The sequence below is a fragment of the Sinocyclocheilus grahami genome, unplaced genomic scaffold, assembly GCF_001515645.1.
Source record: "Sinocyclocheilus grahami isolate Dianchi unplaced genomic scaffold, SAMN03320097.WGS_v1.1 scaffold1117.1, whole genome shotgun sequence".
Lineage (NCBI taxonomy): Eukaryota > Metazoa > Chordata > Actinopteri > Cypriniformes > Cyprinidae > Sinocyclocheilus > Sinocyclocheilus grahami.
This window is the reverse complement of record NW_015506296.1, coordinates 244100-271362: the sequence shown is the minus strand read 5'-3', so window position 1 is coordinate 271362 and position 27263 is coordinate 244100. Positions and strand designations below refer to the sequence as shown.

At 36.8% G+C, this 27263-nt stretch overlaps 1 protein-coding gene across 1 annotated transcript in view; it reads left to right on the top strand.

Moving 5' to 3' along the window:
- Positions 1–26485, top strand: part of ogdha (oxoglutarate dehydrogenase a) — a 42374-nt gene extending 15889 nt beyond the window's left edge. Inside the window, exons 5-23 of the mRNA XM_016252532.1 lie at positions 8260–8375; positions 13694–13848; positions 14123–14269; positions 14365–14455; positions 14565–14744; positions 17842–17970; positions 18063–18242; positions 18339–18491; positions 18585–18687; positions 22447–22575; positions 22665–22815; positions 22972–23099; positions 23199–23377; positions 23487–23558; positions 23660–23785; positions 23900–23972; positions 24773–24936; positions 25013–25167; positions 25254–26485. Of these exons, the coding sequence (XP_016108018.1) occupies positions 8260–8375; positions 13694–13848; positions 14123–14269; positions 14365–14455; positions 14565–14744; positions 17842–17970; positions 18063–18242; positions 18339–18491; positions 18585–18687; positions 22447–22575; positions 22665–22815; positions 22972–23099; positions 23199–23377; positions 23487–23558; positions 23660–23785; positions 23900–23972; positions 24773–24936; positions 25013–25167; positions 25254–25374 (2552 nt within the window). The 3' untranslated portion in view covers positions 25375–26485. The remainder of the gene's footprint in view (positions 1–8259; positions 8376–13693; positions 13849–14122; positions 14270–14364; positions 14456–14564; positions 14745–17841; positions 17971–18062; positions 18243–18338; positions 18492–18584; positions 18688–22446; positions 22576–22664; positions 22816–22971; positions 23100–23198; positions 23378–23486; positions 23559–23659; positions 23786–23899; positions 23973–24772; positions 24937–25012; positions 25168–25253) is intronic.
- The last annotated feature ends 778 nt before the right edge of the window (positions 26486–27263 follow it).

Genomic DNA, 27263 nt, shown 5'->3' with positions numbered 1-27263 from the left:
TCAAGCTAAAACACCTGTTTGCCATATCACTTATTTGTTGCATTGCAACATTCTGTTATTGGCAGTCATTTAGTGAAAGGGTTAATACACTGAATGAATTTGCCTAGTAAGATAACATTTTAATGAAAGTGTATGTCCCTAATATATTAATATGTAGTAACCATTTTATAGATGTTTGGCGAAAGATTAAACTGATACCTGAAGCTGATCTAATGTAAAATGGTGAAAGTGTTTCTTTATCTCTCCTCTCACTGCTAAGCTTTGCCAAGTAGTTTACTAACCCTGATGCCCTAATGCCTCTCAGCTCCTTTATTTCCTTCAGAGACTAATGCATAAACACCTGTGTAACCAACATCTGGGTTATGTTTAACCTGGACACGGTTTTACCATAAAATAGAAATTAAGTGTGAATCAAGAAAGACAGAAGGGGACTTCAGAATACCACTGCACGCCATCTTAGATATAATAGACTTAACTCCATTAATCTATATTTATACCTTACTACAATTATAAATTTAATATGTGCCAAATTTATAAACGGCAAATAAAAACGTTCATGTCAGGCTATAATTTCCTGCCTTAGTATGTTAATGTAGTAAATATTTTAATTAATTGTATTGTTTATATTCAGCATATTTTGCCACAAAGTGAATGCAAAAAAAGTCCCTCTAGGTCTGATAATTCCCTATAGGTAATTTGTTTAACTAGTTACTCGCATACATAAACTACAACAGTACATTTTTTAAATAATTCAAAAGAATCCTTTTTTTAATGTGTTGAACCAGTACTTTCAAAACATGTATTAATTTCATAATTAATTTTCACTCTGCAGTGCCTTTTGTGTGTATATTGATGTAGGTATGAGCGTATGTGAGCATTTATTGCTGCACTTATATAAGAGGACAGCTCATAAAATCATTTGCACTCTGTGCATTGTCACTGTATATAGAGGAACATGCATTAAAGGTGTTCTGACATTTAAAGGGTGCAATTTTCCAAAAACAGTATTTTGTTTGCTTTCTTGAGAAGCAGCATTTTATATCTACTTCATACCCTCTTAGTACATATTTTTCAGGCTCCTTGCCAGGTTTCCCAGCATTTGCACAAACTACACTGTAAAAAAATAAATAATAACTCCAAAATTAAAAAAGAGAGCGAGGACTAAAAGCTAAATTATGACTCAAGTGTAAAATCTTTATGGTAAATAAGCATTTTCTTTGAAAGTACAGTATTTATCCTTTCTGTAGCTAGTCTTGGCTCTGCCTGGCAGTGTGTGGGATTTAATTTCAGCATGATCTTCTCCAGTCATGAAGGCTATGATTTATCATGGGCCTTGAAACGGTGACGGCTGCAGGAATTGCTTGGTTTGGTGCCTGGTGTGATTCAGTAAAGAAAAGTTGTTTTGTCTGGAATCCACATTAAGATGTGTGGTTCACCTCAGTAAGTGACTCTTTAAGCCTTGTGCACACGGGACAATTATCGCGTGCGCTTATCGCCAACGTTTTTCGACGTGTCTTTTGTGTTCATCCCCTAGCGATTTTCGCAGGCGATGAGCCGAGTGAACGTGCAAATTCACTCCCTGACATTAGATGGCGCTTAATGAAAAACAGAAATACCCCGGTACACATCGAATCCTATTTGATCTGCAATTCCTCTCCATAACAACTCCCTTTTATCGAGATTTTTGTAGTCGCTGTCACGTTTGTCGTAAAGCCTTTTGTGTTCAGACACCAATGAGACCAGCAGCTCTACATTCATCTTGCCTCGATGCATCTTCTTGGTCTACTTACTTCCTCTTTGTCGTTAGGTATTAATGTGTGCTCGGCAAGACCGTTTTGTGCTTGAGCTCCACCAAGTCATGTTTTACTGTAACTTCAGCAGTTCCAGTCAAGTGAACAAAAGTGCCAATCTCATTGGTCGGCCAGTTTTTAACGTGGCGCGTCAAACAAAAAAAACAAGCCCGAGATGTTTTTTTTAAAAATGATGCTTTTACGCATCGTGTTTTGCACGTCGGTGTGCACACTCACATTGTTTGGCACTTTGTTTAGTCACTTTGTTTAGTTAAACGTCGGTGATAATCGTCCTGGTGTGCACAAGCCTTTAGATATCATTAGTGTAGCTGTGCTGTAGTTTAACGTTTGTTAGTCTCTCTCATTGGGATTATCTTTGTGAGGTTTTGGGAATCACTAACTCCCAGTGGATTTTTCTTCCCTGCTACTGCCTCTCCAGACCTTACACATGTCAAGACACGTCTAAGTGCTCTAACCATCGGAGGTAGGCTTTAATGTCAAAACAGTTCTGTGCCTCTTGCTGTATAGCAATGTTTTAGTAGCTGCACGTAGTTTTAGCTGCTTTTTTGTGTGCATTTCTGATTTTGGCAGTGCTAGTTAACTTTGTGGCCACTTAGATTTTATGCATTATTTTTTTCCAAAATTTGAAGAATTCCAAAAAATAAATAAATAAAAAAAATCAGAAATGTTCTTTTGGATTTAAGAATGGCAGCTGTAACTAGTGTTTAAGGATATTCATTCAAACAACTGTCAGAAAATCTAGAATATAGTGACTCTGTATAGCAATGTTTTAGTAGCTGCACGTAGTTTTAGCTGCTTTTTTGTGTGCATTTCTGATTTTGGCAGTGCTAGTTATCTTTGTGGCCACTTCGATTTTATGCATTATATTTTTCCAAAATTTGAAGAATTCCAAAAAATAAAAAAAATCTGAAATGTTCTTTTGGATTTAAGAATGGCAGCTGTAACTAGTGTTTAAGGATATTCATTCAAACAACTGTCAGAAAATCTAGAATATAGTGACTCTGTGAACATAAAAATTATTGAGAACAATCTGAGAACAATGTGTCTTCGTTTAGCAGCAAATAAAAGTTTATATGGTATTTTGTGGTAGCTTTTAGGGTTAAAGATATCAAGACACCAAAAATATTCTGTATATTGTCAGATTTTGTTTTGGACTGAAACTGTATTTTTCAGACATCTTCAGTCATAGTAAAAACTTTACTTTTTTTTTTAGGGCTGTCAAGAGAATAAAGTAGTCAATTGTGACTAGTTTTGGTAGTTCACTCACTCTTAATCTAATTTCTAACTTACTGATTGTGATTTTATATAGATTTTTTCCCCTCCTGTTCATTCAGTTTTAATACATTTAGATTCCCTTGTAAGGAGATAAAATATATTTGACACATTCTGGCATACAAAATAGTGAATTGTTTTAAATGTAACAGCATTAAGTGAATGTAATAAAAAATGTACTGTACACTACTGCTCAAAGGTTTGGGTTTGGTAAGATTTATTAAATGTTTTTTTAAAGAAGTTTCTTCTGCTCACCAAGGCTGCATTTATTTGATCAAAAATATATTTCAAAATGTAATTTATTCCTGTGATGCAAAGATGAATTTTCAGCATTATTACTCCCATCTTCATTGTCACATGATCCTTCAGAAATCATTCAGAAAATGTGCTGCTTAGAAACAATTTTTTTTTCAGGATTTTATTTTTTTTATGAATAGAAAGTTCAAAAGAACAGCATTTATTATACTGTATATGTATTTACTGTCACTTTTGATCATTTAATGCAGCCTCATTGAATAAAATTTCTGCTTTGTATTCTACTTTGTGAACTAGTGTAGAATTTCAATAGATAAACGCTTGAGCCACTTGTTTTGCTTTTATTTATATATATATATATATATATATATTCCAAAATATTAGTTATTTCCAATGTAAGACTGCTTAAAGTTCATTAATTGCAATACTCAGGAGAACTTCACTATTACACATAAATGTACATCTGTATTTTTCACCTTGCTTTACAGAGTCTGAATTTCACTTTGCTGAAATTTCTCAAAACTGTAATTGGGAAAAGGGTAATTCACATGCTCTAAACACCTGTCCAAATACCAAATAGTAAGAGTGATGTATATTCAATGCCTGTTTTGCATAGAATTGTGTTAGTAGCAGCATTTAAAATAGCCAAAAAGACAGAGTTCCTGATTTTTCATTGCCTGTGACATGAGTCTGTGTGTTTATGCTGGTGCTGGTGAATGGCTCAGTCTTCATAAATACTGTCATACTTCTGTAATGTCCAGAATCCCATACAGCATTATAAGGAGTGTACAGACTTTACATAGACATCTTTTAACAGTGTATTTCTAAATCATACACTACCGCTATACATTACCGCAAACACTAATATCAACTCCTCTCTTTGTAAAACAGTTTGTATCAAAGTAGTACAGTAGTATGCCACCCTACCAGACAAATGGGTTGAGGGTTTAAAGCAGATATTAGACACTGTTAGTTTGTTCTTGTGGGAATACTTCTAGGTGGAGGAACATTTGGTTATGCATTACTGTCATTTGTTTGTCGAACTCAACAGTATGTAAACGGTGCTATACAGATTACGTGTCCCTTCCACACACCTGTATCTGTGCATGTGCCCAACTTTATTTTTTTTAACTGATCAAGTTGGGATATGACTTCTGCGGATATGATTGGTAAATTATCATATTCTGATAAGGCACTATTCTCTGTGCAACTGCTTTAGAACAATAGTCAAATTAACTAAAAAAAAATTCTTGTGTGTAGAATTTTTTTACATTTTATTTTATACATTATTTTATACACTGCAAATATTTTCCATATTGCAATAATTCTTAAGTACATTGTGACAATATTAAAGCCAGAATAACGCATTGTAAATGGATCTTTAATCATTTTAGTTGACAATAACAGCACCGATCTACTAGTAAGCTTCAATAATTAGTCTGGTTTAGTCTCCAGCCTTTAAGCTCAAAACCTCCCAGAATTTTCCTAATGAGCTTTAAAAGATGCTGTTCAAAGAAAGTAGGACACGCATATTTATAAAAAAGAAAAAAAAAAGAAAAAGATTATTGTGATGAGATGTGGACATTGTGTTTGTAGTGAAGAATGCTTCTGCTCAAGGTCTGGCTTTTTTGGGGAGGTTATTTTGATGTGGAGTGCATTTTGATGGCTTTGCTGTCCTCTAGCTTTAGATAAGGTGAAGGGAAGCTTCGTGTGGCGGTTAATAAAGTCTATGTACAGTATTTAGTTTGGATGCTTTTGTAATAATCCTAAAACACACACACACACACCCTCTATATCCACTTCTTTATAGATAAACGCTTGAGCCACTTGTTTTGCTTTTATTTATATATATATATATATATATATATTCCAAAATATTAGTTATTTCCAATGTAAGACTGCTTAAAGTTCATTAATTGCAATACTCAGGAGAACTTCACTATTACACATAAATGTACATCTGTATTTTTCACCTTGCTTTACAGAGTCTGAATTTCACTTTGCTGAAATTTCTCAAAACTGTAATTGGGAAAAGGGTAATTCACATGCTCTAAACACCTGTCCAAATACCAAATAGTAAGAGTGATGTATATTCAATGCCTGTTTTGCATAGAATTGTGTTAGTAGCAGCATTTAAAATAGCCAAAAAGACAGAGTTCCTGATTTTTCATTGCCTGTGACATGAGTCTGTGTGTTTATGCTGGTGCTGGTGAATGGCTCAGTCTTCATAAATACTGTCATACTTCTGTAATGTCCAGAATCCCATACAGCATTATAAGGAGTGTACAGACTTTACATAGACATCTTTTAACAGTGTATTTCTAAATCATACACTACCGCTATACATTACCGCAAACACTAATATCAACTCCTCTCTTTGTAAAACAGTTTGTATCAAAGTAGTACAGTAGTATGCCACCCTACCAGACAAATGGGTTGAGGGTTTAAAGCAGATATTAGACACTGTTAGTTTGTTCTTGTGGGAATACTTCTAGGTGGAGGAACATTTGGTTATGCATTACTGTCATTTGTTTGTCGAACTCAACAGTATGTAAACGGTGCTATACAGATTACGTGTCCCTTCCACACACCTGTATCTGTGCATGTGCCCAACTTTATTTTTTTTAACTGATCAAGTTGGGATATGACTTCTGCGGATATGATTGGTAAATTATCATATTCTGATAAGGCACTATTCTCTGTGCAACTGCTTTAGAACAATAGTCAAATTAACTAAAAAAAAATTCTTGTGTGTAGAATTTTTTTACATTTTATTTTATACATTATTTTATACACTGCAAATATTTTCCATATTGCAATAATTCTTAAGTACATTGTGACAATATTAAAGCCAGAATAACGCATTGTAAATGGATCTTTAATCATTTTAGTTGACAATAACAGCACCGATCTACTAGTAAGCTTCAATAATTAGTCTGGTTTAGTCTCCAGCCTTTAAGCTCAAAACCTCCCAGAATTTTCCTAATGAGCTTTAAAAGATGCTGTTCAAAGAAAGTAGGACACGCATATTTATAAAAAAGAAAAAAAAAAGAAAAAGATTATTGTGATGAGATGTGGACATTGTGTTTGTAGTGAAGAATGCTTCTGCTCAAGGTCTGGCTTTTTTGGGGAGGTTATTTTGATGTGGAGTGCATTTTGATGGCTTTGCTGTCCTCTAGCTTTAGATAAGGTGAAGGGAAGCTTCGTGTGGCGGTTAATAAAGTCTATGTACAGTATTTAGTTTGGATGCTTTTGTAATAATCCTAAAACACACACACACACACCCTCTATATCCACTTCTTTATTCCCACATGTGCACACATGCATATACACACTAAAAACAAGTTCATACTCTCTCCCTATGCTCAGCCCCCCCCCCCCTTTTCTCTCTCTCGCTCATTAGCGCTCTCATTAACACACTCTGATCTACTATAGGTTACTCTCTCTCTTTAACATACCCGCTCATATGCCTTGAGGTGCATGGCTGCCTCTTTTTGCACTCCTTGCTGAACAACCAAAATGATCAACACCGACAGGTCTGTTTCTGTGTGTGCTGACCTGTCAGTATCTCTGTACAGCATAATGCATGGCATGTTGTTGTAGGTACTGAATGAGCGGTGGTAAATACTAATTTTTCATCCATTAATGAAATTAACTTGCATTGCCCAAAGATACTAAGCATTTCAGAGAAACTGTAGGCGTTTTAATACTCAAAGACTAGAGTTCTGCCCGGCTTTTAACCCGCATGTTGTGAAGTTAGAATTAGTAGTGCTGCTGTGGATCATAAAGAAACCGTCTGAATCTTGTGTTCAATGCTTTGGAAGTGTGAATGTGTGCGATTCAAAGGTGAATCTCACAAAGAAATGTCCAGTTCATGTTTCAGCCCCAATACAGTGAATAAATGTCATCCTTTATGGACACATTTAATTAAAAAAATTCAGTGAGATTCTGCAATAATACTGTCAGTTGCATGACTGGATTCTGTGATTTTTGTTTGCATTTTCCACATTTTTAAAATCACAGAGGCCTAGGATAGATAATCATTAACTTCTCAATACAGATGTTGATGTTTATTTATACTAGTTATATTAGAATGCACTTTGTCAAAATATATGTACTTTAGTGTATACAGTACAACTGTATATGAAATAGTATCATCTTTCAGTTTTTGGCTTGAGCTGCTGAATTAATAATAATAATAATAATAATAAACAAATATAATAGTGTCATTATACTACTGAATGAGCTCTTCATTGTTCAATACATTAATTGCAGCTCACAATCCAAAGCTGTTTGTTGACATTAAATTCAGGGTGCATTTAATGAAACAATTAGACTAGCGTTATTAACACCAATATTATATGATCATGCTGTTAACCCACTTTTCTTTTCTTTTGTTTTTTTTATTTGAACCCCCAAATGCCTCACACCCCAACTCTCTCATTAATTTTCAAACCACCTTTCTTTTGTCTTCATTTTCTCTCTCTCATTCTTTCTCCTTTTCCATTCATTTACTAACCACTTCATGTTCTTTTATATATATTGTCCGCTTTGCTGTTACCATTATTTAACATTTTATCATGCTATTTGCTGGTGATTTTTGTTATGTCCACCTTGTTTCTGGTTATCCATGGCATCCTCACGTTTACTCCATCGTCACTAACTCACACATGCTTGTTTTTTTCTCTCTCTCTCTCCCTGTCTGTCGTTTTTTCTTTTTCTTGTTTTTATCATTTATATCTACCCTTTCCCTCTCTGGATTGTCTTTTCACTTTGTTACTTTAATTTCTCCTCCACCCCCTGACATCCATGCTGGCCTTCTTTTGTGTTTCTTCTCTTTTCTGTTGACCCTGTCCCCCTCCCTCTCCACCTGCCCTTCTTCTCTGGGTTGGGTTGGACGTGTTGTGTATTTGGCTGTCAGGTTTCTATGGGCTGGAAGAGTCTGATCTGGATAAAGTGTTCCGCTTGCCCACCACCACCTTTATCGGGGGCAATGAGAGCGCTCTGCCCCTCAGGGAGATCATCCGCCGCTTGGAGGTGAGTGAGAACACGAGGATTATTTCAGTCTCAGGTCTGTGTGAATGTTTCTGTCACACAGGAAGACTACCATAATGCAGTGGTTCTCAAACAGGGGCCTGGAGCCCACTAGGGGGCCCCAGCAAACTACTGGGGGGGGCCCTCAAGATTTTAAATAAGGAGAAAACAATTAAAAAGATACTTCCTCTTTTTTTTTTTTTTTAAACACGTCCTGCAGTTTAGCAACAGTTAGGGCTGTCAAAATGGCTGAAAAACTAAATTCGAATTTTGTACTTGAATATCAAAATTCGAATGATATTCGAATTTAAAATGCACAATTTCAGTTAGGGGGAAAAAAAGCTTTTGGCTTCTCTCCTGAGGCCACAAGAGGGTGCATCGATCAAAATATTACTAATGCACGTTTATTCAAAGCATAAGAAAACATGACTATCTGTGAAAAAAGTGCATAATGTTTAAAATAATGTTTATAAACCAATTATAATTAAGTTGCTTAAACAACTATAAACAAAACCGATAGAGAACTGTCCCCCTCCCTCTCCACCTGCCCTTCTTCTCTGGGTTGGGTTGGACGTGTTGTGTATTTGGCTGTCAGGTTTCTATGGGCTGGAAGAGTCTGATCTGGATAAAGTGTTCCGCTTGCCCACCACCACCTTTATCGGGGGCAATGAGAGCGCTCTGCCCCTCAGGGAGATCATCCGCCGCTTGGAGGTGAGTGAGAACACGAGGATTATTTCAGTCTCAGGTCTGTGTGAATGTTTCTGTCACACAGGAAGACTACCATAATGCAGTGGTTCTCAAACAGGGGCCTGGAGCCCACTAGGGGGCCCCAGCAAACTACTGGGGGGGGCCCTCAAGATTTTAAATAAGGAGAAAACAATTAAAAATACTTTCTCTTTTTTTTTTTTTTTTAAACACGTCCTGCAGTTTAGCAACAGTTAGGGCTGTCAAAATGGCTGAAAAACTAAATTCGAATTTTGTACTTGAATATTATCAAAATTCGAATGATATTCGAATTTAAAATGCACAATTTCAGTTAGGGGGGAAAAAAGCTTTTGGCTTCTCTCCTGAGGCCACAAGAGGGTGCATCGATCAAAATATTACTAATGCACGTTTATTCAAAGCATAAGAAAACATGACTATCTGTGAAAAAAGTGCATAATGTTTAAAATAATGTTTATAAATTATAATTAAGTTGCTTAAACAACTGTAAACAAAACCGATAGAGAAAACAGCATCATGTATGCATGCATAGTTTAATACAAAGGGCGGAAAGCCAATCACACGGTTTACATTTTTCATTTAAAAGCACGAGTTGCAGTGGGATGGGGAAAAAACCCACCATAAAGTCTCGAGATGTGTTTTTTTTAAAGTTGAACTTACATTAATTTTACATGGCTTTCTAAAAATGTGGCTGCTTTTGTGCGAGACGCGAGTGCAACGTTGATTATGTCCCTCTAGAAAATGTGCGAAATATGCTTTCTGTGTGAACGGCTTGGTTTCAGTTTTGACATAAGATCTTCCCCGCATTGATGTTCTCTTGATGTTCTCTTTTCCCGCAATATTTGTACATAACACAGCAGCGCTGCATCTAGTGGCTTCAACTGGATAGGCTAACAAAAACATTAAAATGTAATGACACTTACATCGTCATCGCATCTCGTGCGCAACTGATAAGGCTGCCTCCTTAACGCACACCTTTTTGCATTCGAATGTGGTTTTTTTATTTTAAATTCGACGAATATTCGAAATTAAAAAAATTTTTTACAGCCCAAGCAACAGTATACTGCATTTTATGAAAATTACTGATTTTAACTGATTTGAATGTTAAGATTGGGTTTTTAGGGAAAGCGTAGGAATGTGCGCTAAATGGAATGCGGCACAATAATAGTTTTACTATTAATAGAGATCTTCTGGATTGCAAATAGTGAAAATGCATCATAACTCGGGGTGAAACAGTACACATATTATTCGTACCAAAAATGTTCGGCACGACATATCACCATATACTAACACCTCAGTTCTGATGTGAGCGTGATCACCCCTTCATCTTTATTACTAGTTTTAACACAAAATATACATGAATGAACATCTCACCCCTCATGTAATCGCTCAATCAGTGTTTTCAACCACGGAAAGGCGTCATTAAAACAGCTTGTAAACAAAATGTCATGTAGCATTTACTTTACCTCAGGCAAGTCATCAGTGTCTACAGCTCGTTATTTGTAAGAGAAATTAAGTCTAGAGAAGAGCATTCTGCTAAATATTAGACCATACTTCATTATATTTACTTTACCTGTTAGTGATGTCTTAATTATTTAATGTATATGTTTAAATAAATATTTTATGAAACAAGTTGACTCTGTAAATTATTATATTTCAACAACAAATAGAAATTGTATAATTTAGATCCGCAGCGGTACCTACCCGAACCAGTCTAATAGTCCGAATATAAACACTTATTATAGGTGTACCGTAGTGATTCAGGACAAGCCAAAAACACGCTTTGGAAAATGGATTCATGGTGTACTCGCTTATTATATACATTTTGTAAATTTTGAACACACAAAAGTTACGGACTGCAGCTTTAATTGTAACCTTATATTAAAGAAAGGGTTCCCTATAGTTTAGAGCAGAAGCTGAGGTAGATTTTTATCCCTAAGAAAATTAATTATAATTTAATTTATTTAAAGGAAGAGCAATTTGTTCAGTAAACCATTAAATTAAAAAAAAGCAATTTATGTTTAGTTTTTTTAATCCTGCTGTACCAAAACCATACTGAACCGTGATGTCAAAGCCGAGGTACGTACAGAACCATCATGTTTGTGTTCCGTTACACCCCTAATCATACCTGAATATTTCAATATTATTGCATGTAGAAACGGATGGCGAGATCTTTATTCTATATAAATATTAAATATAATTAATAGTTTAGTATTTTCTTAATTTCTCCAGTACCGAAAGCAGAACCGATAACATCCGAGCTTATTGATACTACGGTCTTTCATAATTTGGCCCTGGGGCCCATTTAATACTGGGTTTTGGTACCCATCCGTAGGGCCTTCCAATATTATTGTGATCGGTGGGTGGTTTTGTAGTCAAAAAGGCATTGTGCAATACATCTCATCTTGCATCTAGTGGCTTCAACTGGATAGGCTAACAAAAACATTAAAATGTAATGACACTTACATCGTCATCGCATCTCGTGCGCAACTGATAAGGCTGCCTCCTTAACGCACACCTTTTTGCATTCGAATGTGGTTTTTTATTTTAAATTCGACTAATATTAAAATTTAAAAAAATTTGGACAGCCCAAGCAACAGTATACTGCATTTTATGAAAATTACTGATTTTAACTGATTTGAATGTTAAGATTGGGTTTTTAGAGAAAGCGTAGGAATGTGCGCTAAATGGAATGCGGCACAATAATAGTTTTACTATTAATAGAGATCTTCTGGATTGCAAATAGTGAAAATGCATCATAACTCGGGGTGAAACAGTACACATATTATTCGTACCAAAAATGTTCGGCGCGACATATCACCATATACTAACACCTCAGTTCTGATGTGAGCGTGATCACCCCTTCATCTTTATTACTAGTTTTAACACAAAATATACATGAATGAACATCTCACCCCTCATGTAATCGCTCAATCAGTGTTTTCAACCACGGAAAGGCGTCATTAAAACAGCTTGTAAACAAAATGTCATGTAGCATTTACTTTACCTCAGGCAAGTCATCAGTGTCTACAGCTCGTTATTTGTAAGAGAAATTAAGTCTAGAGAAGAGCATTCTGCTAAATATTAGACCATACTTCATTATATTTACTTTACCTGTTAGTGATGTCTTAATTATTTAATGTATATGTTTAAATAAATATTTTATGAAACAAGTTGACTCTGTAAATTATTATATTTCAACAACAAATAGAAATTGTATAATTTAGATCCGCAGCGGTACCTACCCGAACCAGTCTAATAGTCCGAATATAAACACTTATTATAGGTGTACCGTAGTGATTCAGGACAAGCCAAAAACACGCTTTGGAAAATGGATTCATGGTGTACTCGCTTATTATATACATTTTGTAAATTTTGAACACACAAAAGTTACGGACTGCAGCTTTAATTGTAACCTTATATTAAAGAAAGGGTTCCCTATAGTTTAGAGCAGAAGCTGAGGTAGATTTTTATCCCTAAGAAAATTAATTATAATTTAATTTATTTAAAGGAAGAGCAATTTGTTCAGTAAACCATTAAATTAAAAAAAAGCAATTTATGTTTAGTTTTTTTAATCCTGCTGTACCAAAACCATACTGAACCGTGATGTCAAAGCCGAGGTACGTACAGAACCATCATGTTTGTGTTCCGTTACACCCCTAATCATACCTGAATATTTCAATATTATTGCATGTAGAAACGGATGGCGAGATCTTTATTCTATATAAATATTAAATATAATTAATAGTTTAGTATTTTCTTAATTTCTCCAGTACCGAAAGCAGAACCGATAACATCCGAGCTTATTGAAACTACGGTCTTTCATAATTTGGCCCTGGGGCCCATTTAATACTGGGTTTTGGTACCCATCCGTAGAGCCTTCCAATATTGTTGTGATCAGTGGGTGGTTTTGTAGTCAAAAAGGCATTGTGCAATAAATCTCATCTTTGTTCTTTGTTTTAATTCAGGTGATTGTCTTAACCAGCCATGGCTGCGTTTACCAAAATCATTGTAAGCCTAAGTTGATCTTAGCTCCATTGGTGGCTATGGGTCTACGATATATTTAAGCTTACGATGCTTATAGGAAACACAGCCCATGACAGTATCATTTGCATTATTTATTATGTTAGGTAGTATTGATCCAAAGTCTGTAGCCACATAGCTTCACCAAAAATATTAAATGCAGTTGCCCCAAAACTTTTTTACTGCTACACGAAATAGACACTCTTGTACACCTCTGTGATGCTTAAAAAATGTTTGAATGTCATTGCATTACATAATGAAACAACCCAGCTTTTTTTCCTCCGAACCAACTTCGTTTCTGAGCTTTTTTTCTCATAAATTGAATTTATGAGTCTGTTCTCCTCAAGTTCACACATGTCCTTTCAGAGCAACCACTGACGTACTTCACATTAATTATGAACACGGTTCACTAATTTTTGACAACATGTTTCACATTACTGTTTTATTATTTGAAGAGTTTAATGAATTGAAGCATGACAAAAGTCTTTTGGTTAAATGGTAGGGTACTGTTCTAGGTGTGATTTTTGATACTTCATGCAGTATTTTCTTGGGTGCTGAAATGTTGTGCTTCTCAGATGGCGTATTGCCAGCATATAGGGGTTGAGTTCATGTTCATCAATGACCTGGACCAGTGTCAATGGATCAGACAGAAGTTTGAGAGGCCTGGAGTCATGCAGTTCAGTCTGGAGGAGAAGAGAACACTGCTGGCTCGCATGGTCCGCTCCACCAGGTACACACACACAAAGGCCAAATGCGAGAGTACACATAGGAATACATGCATTAAACCTTTTTTTACAAATTCTGAACATTTGTGTCTGTCTGAACAGGCACATTACCAGCCGTTTGTCCAAATTAAAGTCTATTTCACACTGTACATTTGCCTTTTTATTACTGTTGTAATGCATTTCCCAACACTGGATGTTTAAATTGATATTTTGTTCTTGAAACCCAGGTTTTACGGTTTTTCCTGCAGCTCTGTAATATATGTGTGCTGATTTCTGTAGGTTTGAGGAGTTCCTGCAGAGGAAATGGTCATCTGAGAAGCGCTTTGGGCTGGAGGGCTGTGAGAGTTTGATCCCTGCGCTCAAAACCATTATTGATAAATCCAGCGAGAAGGGAGTAGACACGGTCATCATGGGAATGCCTCACAGGTAGAAGAGGGGATTCAAATGTGGAAACCTGACATTACAGTGACGTATGTGCCATTACGATGATTCTTGGTATCTCTTTCTGTCTGTCTCTGTAGAGGGCGTCTGAACGTGCTTGCCAATGTAATCCGTAAGGAGCTGGAGCAAATTTTCTGTCAGTTTGACTCTAAACTAGAATCTGCCGATGAGGTCAGTGAGGTTTTGTGTCTTGTGCACGGTTTTGGATCCTTGGGATCTTACTCATCAGAACAAACATAAGAACCACTACAGTTGATGAAATATGTCTGTACCTCTACAGGGTTCAGGAGATGTCAAGTACCACTTGGGCATGTACCACAGGAGGATAAATCGTGTGACTGACAGGAATATTACTTTGTCATTGGTGGCCAACCCTTCCCATCTGGAAGCGGTGAACCCGGTGGTGCAGGGCAAGACTAAAGCAGAGCAGTTCTACTGCGGAGACACAGATGGCAATCGGGTGAGACATAAAGAGCATCAATCTAGGGCTGGGTTGACATTATTATTATACACATTACCATTCAAAAGTTTGGGGTTTTTAAGATTTTTTTTTTTTTTTTAAGTCTCTTCTGCTCATAAAAAAAGCTGTATTTATTGGATCAGTAATACAGTAAATATTGTAATAATGTAACAGTAAAATTGTAAAATATTATTAGAATTTGCAATAATGTTTTGTATTTTAATATATATTTATAATGTATTTCTTTGATGGCAAATTTTCAGTATCATTTCTCCAGTCAAATGATCCTTCAGAAATCATTCTAATATGCTGTTTGCTCAAGAAACATTTATTTATTGTTATTATCAATTGTGCTGCTTAATATTTTTTTGTTGAAACCATGATACTTTTTTTCAGAATCCTTTAGTGAATATAAAGTTCAAAAGAACATCATTTCTTTTCAAATATAAATCTTTTGTAGCATTATGAATGTCTTCACTGTCACTTTCGATCAATTTAATGCATCACTGCTAGTGGTTAAACGGATTGTAGTTCATCCGTACGGACCAAGCCCCACGGTTCGGCACGCATGTGATCCGCAGATTAATTGCAAAATTTAACCATAATAGATAACATAATAGAGTATAAGTTTATCATTTGTTCGTATTTACACAAGCAAGCAAATTTTAAACAATTCCAGAGAGAAAAGGCGAAAGGGAACTCGATTCGTTACTCGCGCACTGTTCTCTACGCGCACAGCCGCACACACATGAAACGCGCACACACGAGAAAGAAATCAAATGTGAAGTGTATCATTATATCCGATCCGTGCATCAGGTCTTAAAGGGACAGCGGCATATAAATACTGCTGCTGTCATTAATGATCATCAAACAACAAAACAGCTGTGATAAAAATCTATATTTAATTTATACAGTGAACACTACGCAGTGTTATTTTCCCTAATTGTTACATTTCTGTATTTGAATACTACCAATATATTTACTACTATAATACTACCAATTATATTTATCTATGCTTGTAATTTGTGTATTCTTATTTTTACTGGCTGTTCTCTTGTGTCTTTAATCATGTTTAAACTTTCTTAGTTAATCTAGTAGTATTTGCTGTGGTATCAAAGAAGTACTTTGCTTTAAGGTAATAAATAGAAAGCAAGTTAAATTGAAATATTTTTATTTTCTTGCTGATCCGAAAAATTATCCGATCCGTGGTCAAAAACCGTAATGTGATCCGAATCTTGAAATTTGTGATCCGTTGAACCACTAATCACTGCTGAATAAAACTTTTCTTGAAAAGTTCAAGAAAAAAAATCACTGACCCCAAACTTTTTAATGGTATCATTTTCCTCACAATGTTGCATTAATACTTTGGTCCTTGTATAGAAATAGGTTACATTCATATAGTGTTCTACAGTTAAGTTAATGAAGCAGGTTGTCTAAATAAGCTTTACAAATAATCTTTTACATCTAACACTCACTTAAAATTAATCTTTAAATACACTAAAATGTATAATACTAATAGCATACTTGTAACTTTGTGATTAGCAATTTTTCATTCTATACATTATATAGTATGTAGCATTTAAAGGGTCATGAAACCCCAGACTACTTTTTCTGAGATTTTAACAGAGGTGTTTGTGTTGCACATCATATTAGCATCTGATAATTTTAACTGTTGGAGAAAACTGGTTAATTTTAAGCTTTTTTGCGCTATTTTCATCTTCCGGGTTTAAAATCGACATTGTGTTGATATCACAATTTGTGACGAGGCAATGGACTATAGTACAACGATGACAGGTCAATGTCTATTAAATTATTCATGAGACTGCGTGTTCTTATCCAATGAGAAGATGCTTCGCTTAATTATTCACAACAGCATGTGTTGATTTGCTATGATTTGCTACATTTCAGACTGTGAGACCGCGTTCATTAACTGAGAGAAACATTCATGGTTCGAAGAAGAGTGTTTGTTTTTGCTTTGTAATAAGAGTTTCCTTATGGACTTAATGATTTATTGATTTAATATAATATAATAATGATTTCTTAGTCATAACATGACCAGTGAAATTTGCTTATAAATGTTTGTGATAATTTAATATGGTGCACCCCTAGTACCTTTAAGATGCATTTTAAATGGCTCTGTTATAATGAACTCAGAACCTGTTTTTAATTATATACCCCTCGTAGAACCAAAAGCTTTTAAATGTTCTTGTGCGTGTTTTTGTTTCAGGTGATGTCCATTCTGCTCCATGGTGACGCTGCATTTGCAGGTCAGGGCATCGTCTATGAAACCTTCCATCTGAGAAGATGCTTCGCTTAATTATTCACAACAGCATGTGTTGATTTGCTATGATTTGCTACATTTCAGACTGTGAGACCGCGTTCATTAACTGAGAGAAACATTCATGGTTCGAAGAAGAGTGTTTGTTTTTGCTTTGTAATAAGAGTTTCCTTATGGACTTAATGATTTATTGATTTAATATAATATAATAATGATTTCTTAGTCATAACATGACCAGTGAAATTTGCTTATAAATGTTTGTGATAATTTAATATGGTGCACCCCTAGTACCTTTAAGATGCATTTTAAATGGCTCTGTTATAATGAACTCAGAACCTGTTTTTAATTATATACCCCTCGTAGAACCAAAAGCTTTTAAATGTTCTTGTGCGTGTTTTTGTTTCAGGTGATGTCCATTCTGCTCCATGGTGACAAGATGCTTCGCTTAATTATTCACAACAGCATGTGTTGATTTGCTATGATTTGCTACATTTCAGACTGTGAGACCGCGTTCATTAACTGAGAGAAACATTCATGGTTCGAAGAAGAGTGTTTGTTTTTGCTTTGTAATAAGAGTTTCCTTATGGACTTAATGATTTATTGATTTAATAATATAATATAATAATGATTTCTTAGTCATAACATGACCAGTGAAATTTGCTTATAAATGTTTGTGAGAATTTAATATGGTGCACCCCTAGTACCTTTAAGATGCATTTTAAATGGCTCTGTTATAATGAACTCAGAACCTGTTTTTAATTATATACCCCTCGTAGAACCAAAAGCTTTTAAATGTTCTTGTGCGTGTTTTTGTTTCAGGTGATGTCCATTCTGCTCCATGGTGACGCTGCATTTGCAGGTCAGGGCATCGTCTATGAAACCTTCCATCTGAGTGATCTGCCCTCCTACACCACACATGGCACTGTGCATGTGGTGGCCAACAACCAGGTACACGTGCACAAACAAACCCATGTGTAACAGTACATGGTAACACACCCAATCAGACGTCCTCTTAATACCCCTCTGCATCTCTTTCTCAGATCGGTTTCACCACAGATCCTCGTATGGCACGCTCTTCTCCGTATCCCACTGATGTTGCCCGTGTGGTCAATGCCCCCATATTCCACGTCAACGCAGATGATCCTGAAGCTGTAATGTATGTGTGCACCGTGGCCGCAGAGTGGAGAGCCACCTTCCACAAAGATGTGGTGGTGGACCTGGTGAGTGGTGGTGTTTTGTGTCTTTTATAAACACTTTATTCTTACTTATTGTTATAGTTCATGACATCAGTCAGGCATATGACATCTTTCCTTTAGGTTTGTTACCGCCGTAATGGCCACAACGAGATGGATGAGCCAATGTTCACCCAGCCGCTGATGTACAAACAGATCAAGAAGCAGAAAGGAGTTCTGCAGAAATATGCTGAGAAGCTCATTGCCGAAGGCGCTGTCTCACGACAGGAGTATGAGGTCAGACAGTCCTGCCCAGAGCCAATCAGCTGCCTCTTATCTTCAGCTAGTCTTTCTGAAAGGTTTTCATGTGTTTCTTGACTCTGTCCACAGGAAGAGATTTCTAAGTATGACAAAATCTGTGAAGAAGCTCATGCTCGCTCAAAGGATGAGAAGATCCTCCACATCAAGCACTGGCTGGACTCCCCCTGGCCAGGTGTGTGTGAACATGGATATTATTGAATTACATCCTTGAATTATGACCAAGTTTGTTGAAATACTGTCAGACTCAGAAGGTATGTCCACAGGATTCTTAATTGAATATTTCATAAATGGCCTTAATGTTGCAACGAAATGGAACTAGTAACTAGAGATGCACCGATTGTAATTTTCTTGGCCATTTCCAACCGACGATTTGTGCTAATCCCGATTTTCTTTCTAAGAACTGTAGTTGACAGCATATACTTTTTTCGAAATTTTATTTTCAAAATATATATTTTTTTAAACATTACAATTTCCCCAAACTGCACAAAGTTACAGGATGTTCTCTCAATTAAACAACTCTCAAAATAAAGTGCTCGGTGTCTGCCCTGTGAAAGAGGAAAAAATAACAATTCAGAGAACATGAGTTGCTGTATATAACAAAACAGATGACATTTTCCTCTGTTTACAAATGGGCAGTTTTTTGCTAACCTTATTAAATGTGTCATCTTTCATGTCAAATTCTTAAATTTGATGAATTCATTCAGAAATAACTAGAGTTTCTACCATTCAAATGAAATTAGTATCAACACACTCCATCTTTCCACCTCAGGAAACACAGGAGCTGCATCTGAAGTAGCATTAGATGTTTACACAGACAGTTTAATGAAGCTGAGATAAACGCATTTACAGTACACTGCAATATTGCAAAAGCGTAATTAATATTATACGATTTATGTTTTAAATAATTTTTAAATGTGAAACCAAGTCACCAGTAGGGGGCATCAAATTACCATTTTAATGAGTCAATTATTTAGTCATTCATTCAAACGATTCATTCCAATGGCTGATTCATTCAGAGACCAGGCAAGTGACTGGCCGTTTCTCACTATGCGTTCTTATGCGATCTTGCGTCCTTGTGTTCGCACTCTACGTCATCATTAACCGTAGTAGTTCAATTCCAATACTCGAGAACGCAAGAACAGAGGACACATGAAAGTGCCTGGATGTGTTCTTGATATTGAGGATGCATCGAATGCAGACTTGAGATAATTGAACCGTTAGAAATCCCAGAAGACGCTGCGGACAAACGACGTACGGAAGCTTTAAACTTCTCGTTCTCGCTTAAGAGATACCCGCTGCAAGCATGCAAATACATGAAGGCTGGTGAATGTAAATGTTTTGTTTTGCATAATTTTAATAAAGTGAGAAAGCCTGTCGTACTTTTTATTGGCATATTAAAAAGAATATGGAACATTATACATAGGTAGCCTAATCATTTTCACACATACATGCGGTAAAAAATTATAAAATAATATGAAAATATTGTCTATAGTAAAATTCAATGTTTTAAAAGCATTATGGCATTTGTTTGTGATGTTATTGTGCATTGCGTGCTGCTGTCTCTGTCAATTGAACAGCAAGAACACAGCGCATCTCAATTCTCACAAAGATGGATTCTCACGTCCTTCCAAGTTCGTTCTTTCAAGGAAGACTGGCAAGACCGGTCTCCACGAGAACACAAGTCCGTTCTTTGCGTTCTTGGAATTGAGAAACAGCCACTGTCTTTATGAATGGGTCACTGAATCATTGACTCACTCGATTCATTCAAAAACGTGGATTCATTCAGTAACAAAACACTGCTGTGGTGCTCAGAGACACAGCAGTTCTGCTGTGGCTTTGATTAAGAACTATTTTTGTCAGCACAATTGAGCAAAAACTGTCAATATTGTTTCCCTGAAAGTCCAGTGTAAGTCACTTAATATTGAATTTTAGTTTTTTTGAACTACTGTTGTATAAAATCAATGTCACATTACAGTTGTGCTGATATTTGGGAAAACATCTTGGTTGTGTGATGTTGCATACCTCGTAACAGTAACAGATTTTTTTTCTTCCATACTGTGATGTACATTGAATTATTGAAAAAGAATAAAAGTAGGACAGAAACTTCTGTTCATCAGTTGTTGATTGGATTTTAAGATGTAGGCATTGCACTCAAAAGTGGAGACATATGACCTTGAACTTAACAGGGGGGAAGTTTATTAAACTTAGTGATTTATTAAACTGGGAAAATGCTTCTCTCTAAACTTTGTTGGAAATAATGTCTTTCTTTAAATGTTTTGTTCCAGTTGTATCTTCCGGTGACCATCTGGAAGTGGGTGGTTCAGAATGAGTTGCAATATGTGCCAGACTTAATGCTGTGAAGTCAAAACATTTGACTAAGCAAGACTAATTAAAAAATGTACAGCATTTTGCTGCTGCGTCATGTGTTTCTAGATCTTACAGCACAGTCATTGGGCCTCATTTACGAAACGAACGTACGACAGAAAATTGAGCGTACGGTCGTTTCAACGCAAAACTTGGAATTTATCAATATGGACGTGAGCGGTGGCTACGATCAAATCTCACGTCTGGTCTCAGCTCGTGTACGCAAGTTTTTGAGTTACCTGAAGTTGCGCACAGCATAGTAAATACGGTGGAAAATTGTAGATTGACAGCATTTTGTTCATTTTTATATTCCTGACCGTCAAACGAAGCTCATTAGTCGATCGTTAATCAGTAAGATTAGAATGTCTTTTTTTGGTGTTGTTTTGTACAGGGCTTTAGCTTTATATGCGCGAATAGCAGCATAAACGACCATGAGGATTCAATCGTCGCATCATGCACCTGCAGTGCTTCTGTGAAAGGAGAAAAACAGAAATTAAGTTTATAAAAGGAATCAATATAATAGGCTATAATATAATTAAAAGATTAACAAAAGGGGGGAAAAACACTGTGCAACAAGTATAGGTTGTGCTCGTTTTTGTGACACTCTTAATGCATTTAATTTCTTTTCTTTATATCTTTATTTGATTTAATCCATCTGATCGCACAGGCGCCTCACATACACACAGACAACATTAGTTCTAGCGTTGCCTGACATTTCAGCCATTCATCATCAAACTAAAATGCAGTCAACCAAACATAAAAGTTACACTGTTTATTTTAAAAGGTCCTCTGTAAAATCAGCGTGCAGCGCCCAAACAATAAACATTTTTGCACATGTGAAGGATTTTACACGGATATTAGAACATGAGTGAAGTAAAAAGCCATGTTTAGGCTACATAATGAATAATAGTTATGAAAACAAATGTTACAAATATGGCAAAAATGGAAACATTTGGATTCTTGTGGTATGAGACAGGCGCGTGAGCCCAATGCCGTTTCAGTTTGGCTTGACATTTGTATGCTGTTTATACTGAATGCCACTATAGCCTAATTTGTGTTTTATTTTACAGTTAAAAATATAATTTTATAACTACTTATTTTTCATTCTTGTTCTGTTCTGAATACCGTTAAATTTAAAATATTTGTTGTAGAGTGAGGGGAACTAAATAGGCTGTTTATATTTACCAGTATTTTAATATACATATAAATTACATATTAATGTAGCCTAATTGTTCGCAATTACAAGGTTAACGGGTGTTTTTGGAGTAAGATCAATTTCTCTTTAGCGAGATTACTTCCTCTTTTTGGCCGGGTTTCGTTTCTCCGTGTCGTAAACTCTAGGGCGAGGCTTCTAAACCAGGGTGTTTTTAGGGGCGTGATATTCAAATGGCGGTTGTTTTCTGGCGCCACATTTATCAACATGCGATCATTCGTACGATGAGATCGCCGGCATACGAATGTTTCATAAATCACACGTGAACTCTGTCGTAAGTTGATTTGTGCGCACAGATCTGCGCTCGTTTCTACGTTAGATTGATAAATGAGGCCCATTGTGTTTGGTGTGCAGGTTTTTTCACTCTGGATGGTCAGCCCAAGAGTATGAGCTGCCCATCCACCGGTCTGCCAGAGGAGGAGCTGACCCACATCGGACAAGTGGCGTCATCAGTACCCGTGGAGGACTTCACAATTCATGGAGGTGCGCTAGACCTAAAAAAAATAGTACATAAATATGCACACATTTCATGCATTCTGTTAATATAATACTTGTCTTCCCTTCACGTACAGGTCTAAGTCGTATTCTGAAGAGCCGTGGTGACATGATCAAGAACAGGACAGTGGACTGGGCTCTGGGAGAGTACATGGCCTTTGGCTCTCTACTCAAGGAGGGCATCCATGTGCGTCTCAGTGGCCAAGATGTGGAAAGAGGAACCTTCAGGTATAAACAATAACATTGAACATTTGAACCAAATAACAAAATAATCATCATGTAGTTATGAATCTAAATCTAGTTGGGTAGTAACATCTACACACTTCTGTTTCATAGACCATTTTTGTTAAGAGGTCACTGACCTGTTGTTTGTTCCATTTGCAGTCACCGCCACCATGTTCTCCATGATCAGAACGTAGACAAGAGGATCTGCATTCCCATGAACCACGTATCCCCTAACCAAGCCCCGTACACCGTCTGCAACAGCTCTCTGTCTGAGTACGGAGTACTAGGTATTCAGACGCTCGCAGTACTTGTTAAAATGATCTTTGAAAGGTAGAGGACTCTCAAGGAAACTCATGTTTTCTTTCATTCTGTGTGGCTTTCTTTAGGTTTTGAGTTGGGCTTTGCTATGGCCAGTCCCGATGCTCTGGTTCTGTGGGAGGCCCAGTTTGGAGACTTCCATAACACGGCTCAGTGTATAATAGACCAGTTCATCTGCCCTGGCCAAGCTAAATGGGTCCGCCAGAACGGCATTGTCTTACTGCTGCCACATGGCATGGAGGGCATGGTAAGGCTATTATTACCCACAATTCATACTACTTTTCTCTCTCTACTGCACTCATCCTTGTGAGCTGGCTGTAAATAAGTTGATTTGGTTTTATTTTGTTCCTTCACAGGGTCCCGAGCACTCTTCTGCCCGTCCAGAGCGCTTCCTGCAGATGTGCAATGATGACCCTGACTTTAACCCTGTAAGACTGTCTTCTAACGTCTCTAAATGTTTATACTGTCTTGATATTAACAAAGATTTCATAGTCTGAATATATCAATACGACTGTTATTTTGGCTGCAGAAAGTCACTGATGACTTTGAGGTGCGTCAGCTGTATGACTGCAACTGGATTGTCGTAAACTGTTCAAATCCCGCCACCTATTTCCATGTAATAAGGAGGCAGATCCTACTTCCCTTCAGAAAACCTGTGAGTTCAGCTGTCTGAGAGCATCTGGATGTTCATTGCTTCATTAAATGCATTACTGGTACTTAAAAGAACAATTAGAATTTTTTATTAATTTACTAATTTTCTTGTTTTTAGCTTATTGTCTTCACCCCCAAATCTCTGCTGCGTCACCCGGAGGCCAAGTCTAACTTTGATCAGATGCTACCAGGTCAGAAACGGTTTGTTTCTTGCTGTTTTAAAGGGAATTTATTAAACAACTGTACCACTTTAAAACACTATATTGCTGGGATAGCACGGTGGCATCAGCATGGCCATTTAAAAAAAATCAGTTACAAGACTTCAAACATCCTGTCAACATTACATGAGGGTTTTAAAGCTGCAGGCTTTGGGAAAATGTGAAACAAATTTGAAATATGCAAGAGCTTTGGAAATCAACTCTGTGATGAAAATGTGATTGTATGAGTTAAATGGGAAATCTGATAGATGGGTTGATTTAAAAAAAAAAAAAAAAAGGCAAATCTGAAAACAATCTTTTAGTAGTGGTTGACCACTATAGATTTTTTTTTTTATGTCTGATGTCGATATCTTAGAGAGCAGGGTTGCTAATGTCCAACAGAAAGGTGGTATAAAATGATATCATACAATTAAATTATAGTAAATAACACGGTGCATAATTTCTGCAGTTAAATGTATTTATTTGAAATAATATTTACTCGGATGTAAATAATTTACAAATAAATAAATTAAAATATATTATTATTAGAGTTATTTTTTTTTTTTAAATGACCTGTAAAATTAGATTTATACTTTTGATTTTGTAATTCTATTAAGAGTATCTTTCATAATAAGTTAAAACGGATAAATAAAAAGGAAGTAAATAATGTAACCAACAGTACACCGAAAAGTCTTAAGTTTGTGTGCACTGGGAATTATATTTTAGCAAATAAATACCAGTTAATACTAATTCAACATGCAAATAAACAATACTATCTGTGTGTATCTCTCCAGGCACTCATTTCCAGCGTGTGATCCCAGATGGTGGACCGGTAACTCAAAGCCCCTCAGAGGTCAAGCGCATCGTCTTCTGTACAGGAAAGGTCTATTACGAGCTCACACGTGAACGCAAAACACGCAACATGGAGGACTCTGTGGCCATCACTCGCATTGAGCAGGTATCACCGTCTTCAGTAGAACATCAGCAGTGCTTTCTTGTGTGATGATCTGATTCTCCCTCTCGCTCCTCCCCAGCTCTCTCCTTTCCCATTTGACCTGGTGAAGGCTGAGACTGAGAAATATCCCAATGCTGACCTGGTCTGGTGTCAAGAGGAGCATAAGAACCAGGGATACTACGACTACGTCAAACCCCGCATGCGCACCACCATCGACCGTGCCAAGCCTGTCTGGTAAACTCTCGTCTTCTCCTGTAGAGCCGTGACACTCCAGGTGCTTTGAATTTTGACCAGTCCTCACCCTGTCCTTCTGTGTGCAGGTATGCCGGCCGTGAGCCCGCCGCCGCCCCGGCCACGGGAAACAAGAAAACCCATCTTCTGGAGCTGAAGCGTTTCCTCGACACTGCCTTCAACCTGGACGCCTTCAAAGACCACGTCTAAACCTGTCCTTCAGTCCACAAATAAAACGATAACTCACAAACACCCCATTCACCCAGCAACCAAATACACTAAGAATAGCGATACAGTTTATCCAATGTGTTCAGGTTTGCAAAACACACTCTCTGCCCTAAACTCACTCACTCTCCTGCATGAATTCACTATTTTTTTTTAGTTAATATTGTTCATTTCAAGCCTTCGTCACCATTGTTGCCCAGTTCAACAACACCAAATGATGATAAACCACAGGAAATTCAGATTCTCTTGGTTAAGTATGACAGCACAAATGTTGATTTGAATAGACCTAATGTATTTTCAACCAAAGCACAGCTCCAGTCCTGTTACAGATGCAGCAATCACGTCTGTTGCCTCCAAACTCACGATTAAGAGATTTTTCCTTAAACTTTCAAATGTAGGGTTGTTGGTATCCACACTCTCAGCGGCTATATGGCTTTAATTTGTATGTTTGTGTTTTTTTTTTTTTTTTCTTCATTGATAATTGTGGGCTAAGTTCAGAATAAGGGAGAATTTTGGCACATACATTTGCAGAGTCTGGATAGTGGGCTGGATTGTAAAGTAAGTGGTAAAAATGACACTTTATCTGTACCTTTGCACTGTTTTCTGGTAAGAAGAAAAAAACAATTGGTTCTCTGAAGTGGATGTTGCAGTTGTATGATTGTATTTATGTAAAAATGGCTTCGTATTCAGAGGAGGAAAGGCTTGGCGTTAAAATCAGGACTGTGGAAATTTTACATGTATGTGCCTCTGTTCTGGTTCCAAATCATTGTCTATAGATGGCATTGTATAGTCTGTACACTCGGCTAATCATTGGTGCAGCCTGGTGCAGATAAACCCCCTTCAGAACTCCAGTCCTCCTTTGCCATCTGATAACGTGTGCCATACAGCCCAACCCAGCAGCAGGAACATTTAATATGACAAGCAAGACAGAATTACACCTGTTTGTGGTCACTCTTTTAAATAGAAACCAATGACATCCTTTTGGCTTTTTCAAAGAGAGAGAGCAAATGATTTTATTTATTTTGGCTTTTGGAGGAATAAGATTCTGTCCTCGTAACAGTTTAGCTTCATACAATAAACTCATTATCTTCTCAAATGTTGGGAGTTGTTCATTTATTAGTTTAAGAAGCTGCATTGTGTCTGATTATGCAAAGTGGCATGCGATTTTTGAGGACACAACCTGTGCTACATCTTGCAAACAAAGTGATTTTAAATTAAGTTATATTCAAATAACCTAACTTGATTAAAATGCGTAGGTTTAATCAACATGCAAACCTTTATTGCATTGCACCATTTAATTATTTTGACGTTCTATTTTATTGAAAAACAGTTATTGAAAATTCTGCAATCACAAATGTGTATGCAAATGAAAAAAATGTCTTAACAGCAGAACATTTCGTGGGAACTATAACATCTTATATGAGGAGCCTTTAAATATTGTGTGGGACAGTTAGGGCCTTAAAAAAAGTTTGAGCACTGCACTGCATATCCTTAGTATTCCTTTTAAAGTATCACAAGCCGCCTTCTCTCCGCGTTTCCTAAAAGCGCGTGTCGCGGCCACATTCTGAATGCAGCTCTTTCATTGGTTAACGTTTGTGTCACTCAAAGCATCGGAACGCTCTTATTGGACAGACGTGGCTTCATGCCGCCTCTCCGGTAATTATATAGTTTGGCGGCCTGGCCCTCATCCGGTCTTTCCTCCATTCCAAGGCAGCCACGCGCTTCGGCCCAGCATCATCTAAACCTAAAAGAAACACTCTGCTTACTATCGTAACCTCGGTTCCCTGAGAGCGGGAACGAGACATCACGGAGATATTTCTCCATTATGGGAACTCCTTCCCTTCCAACCTTTCCTGAAGTCCTATTGGCTCCCG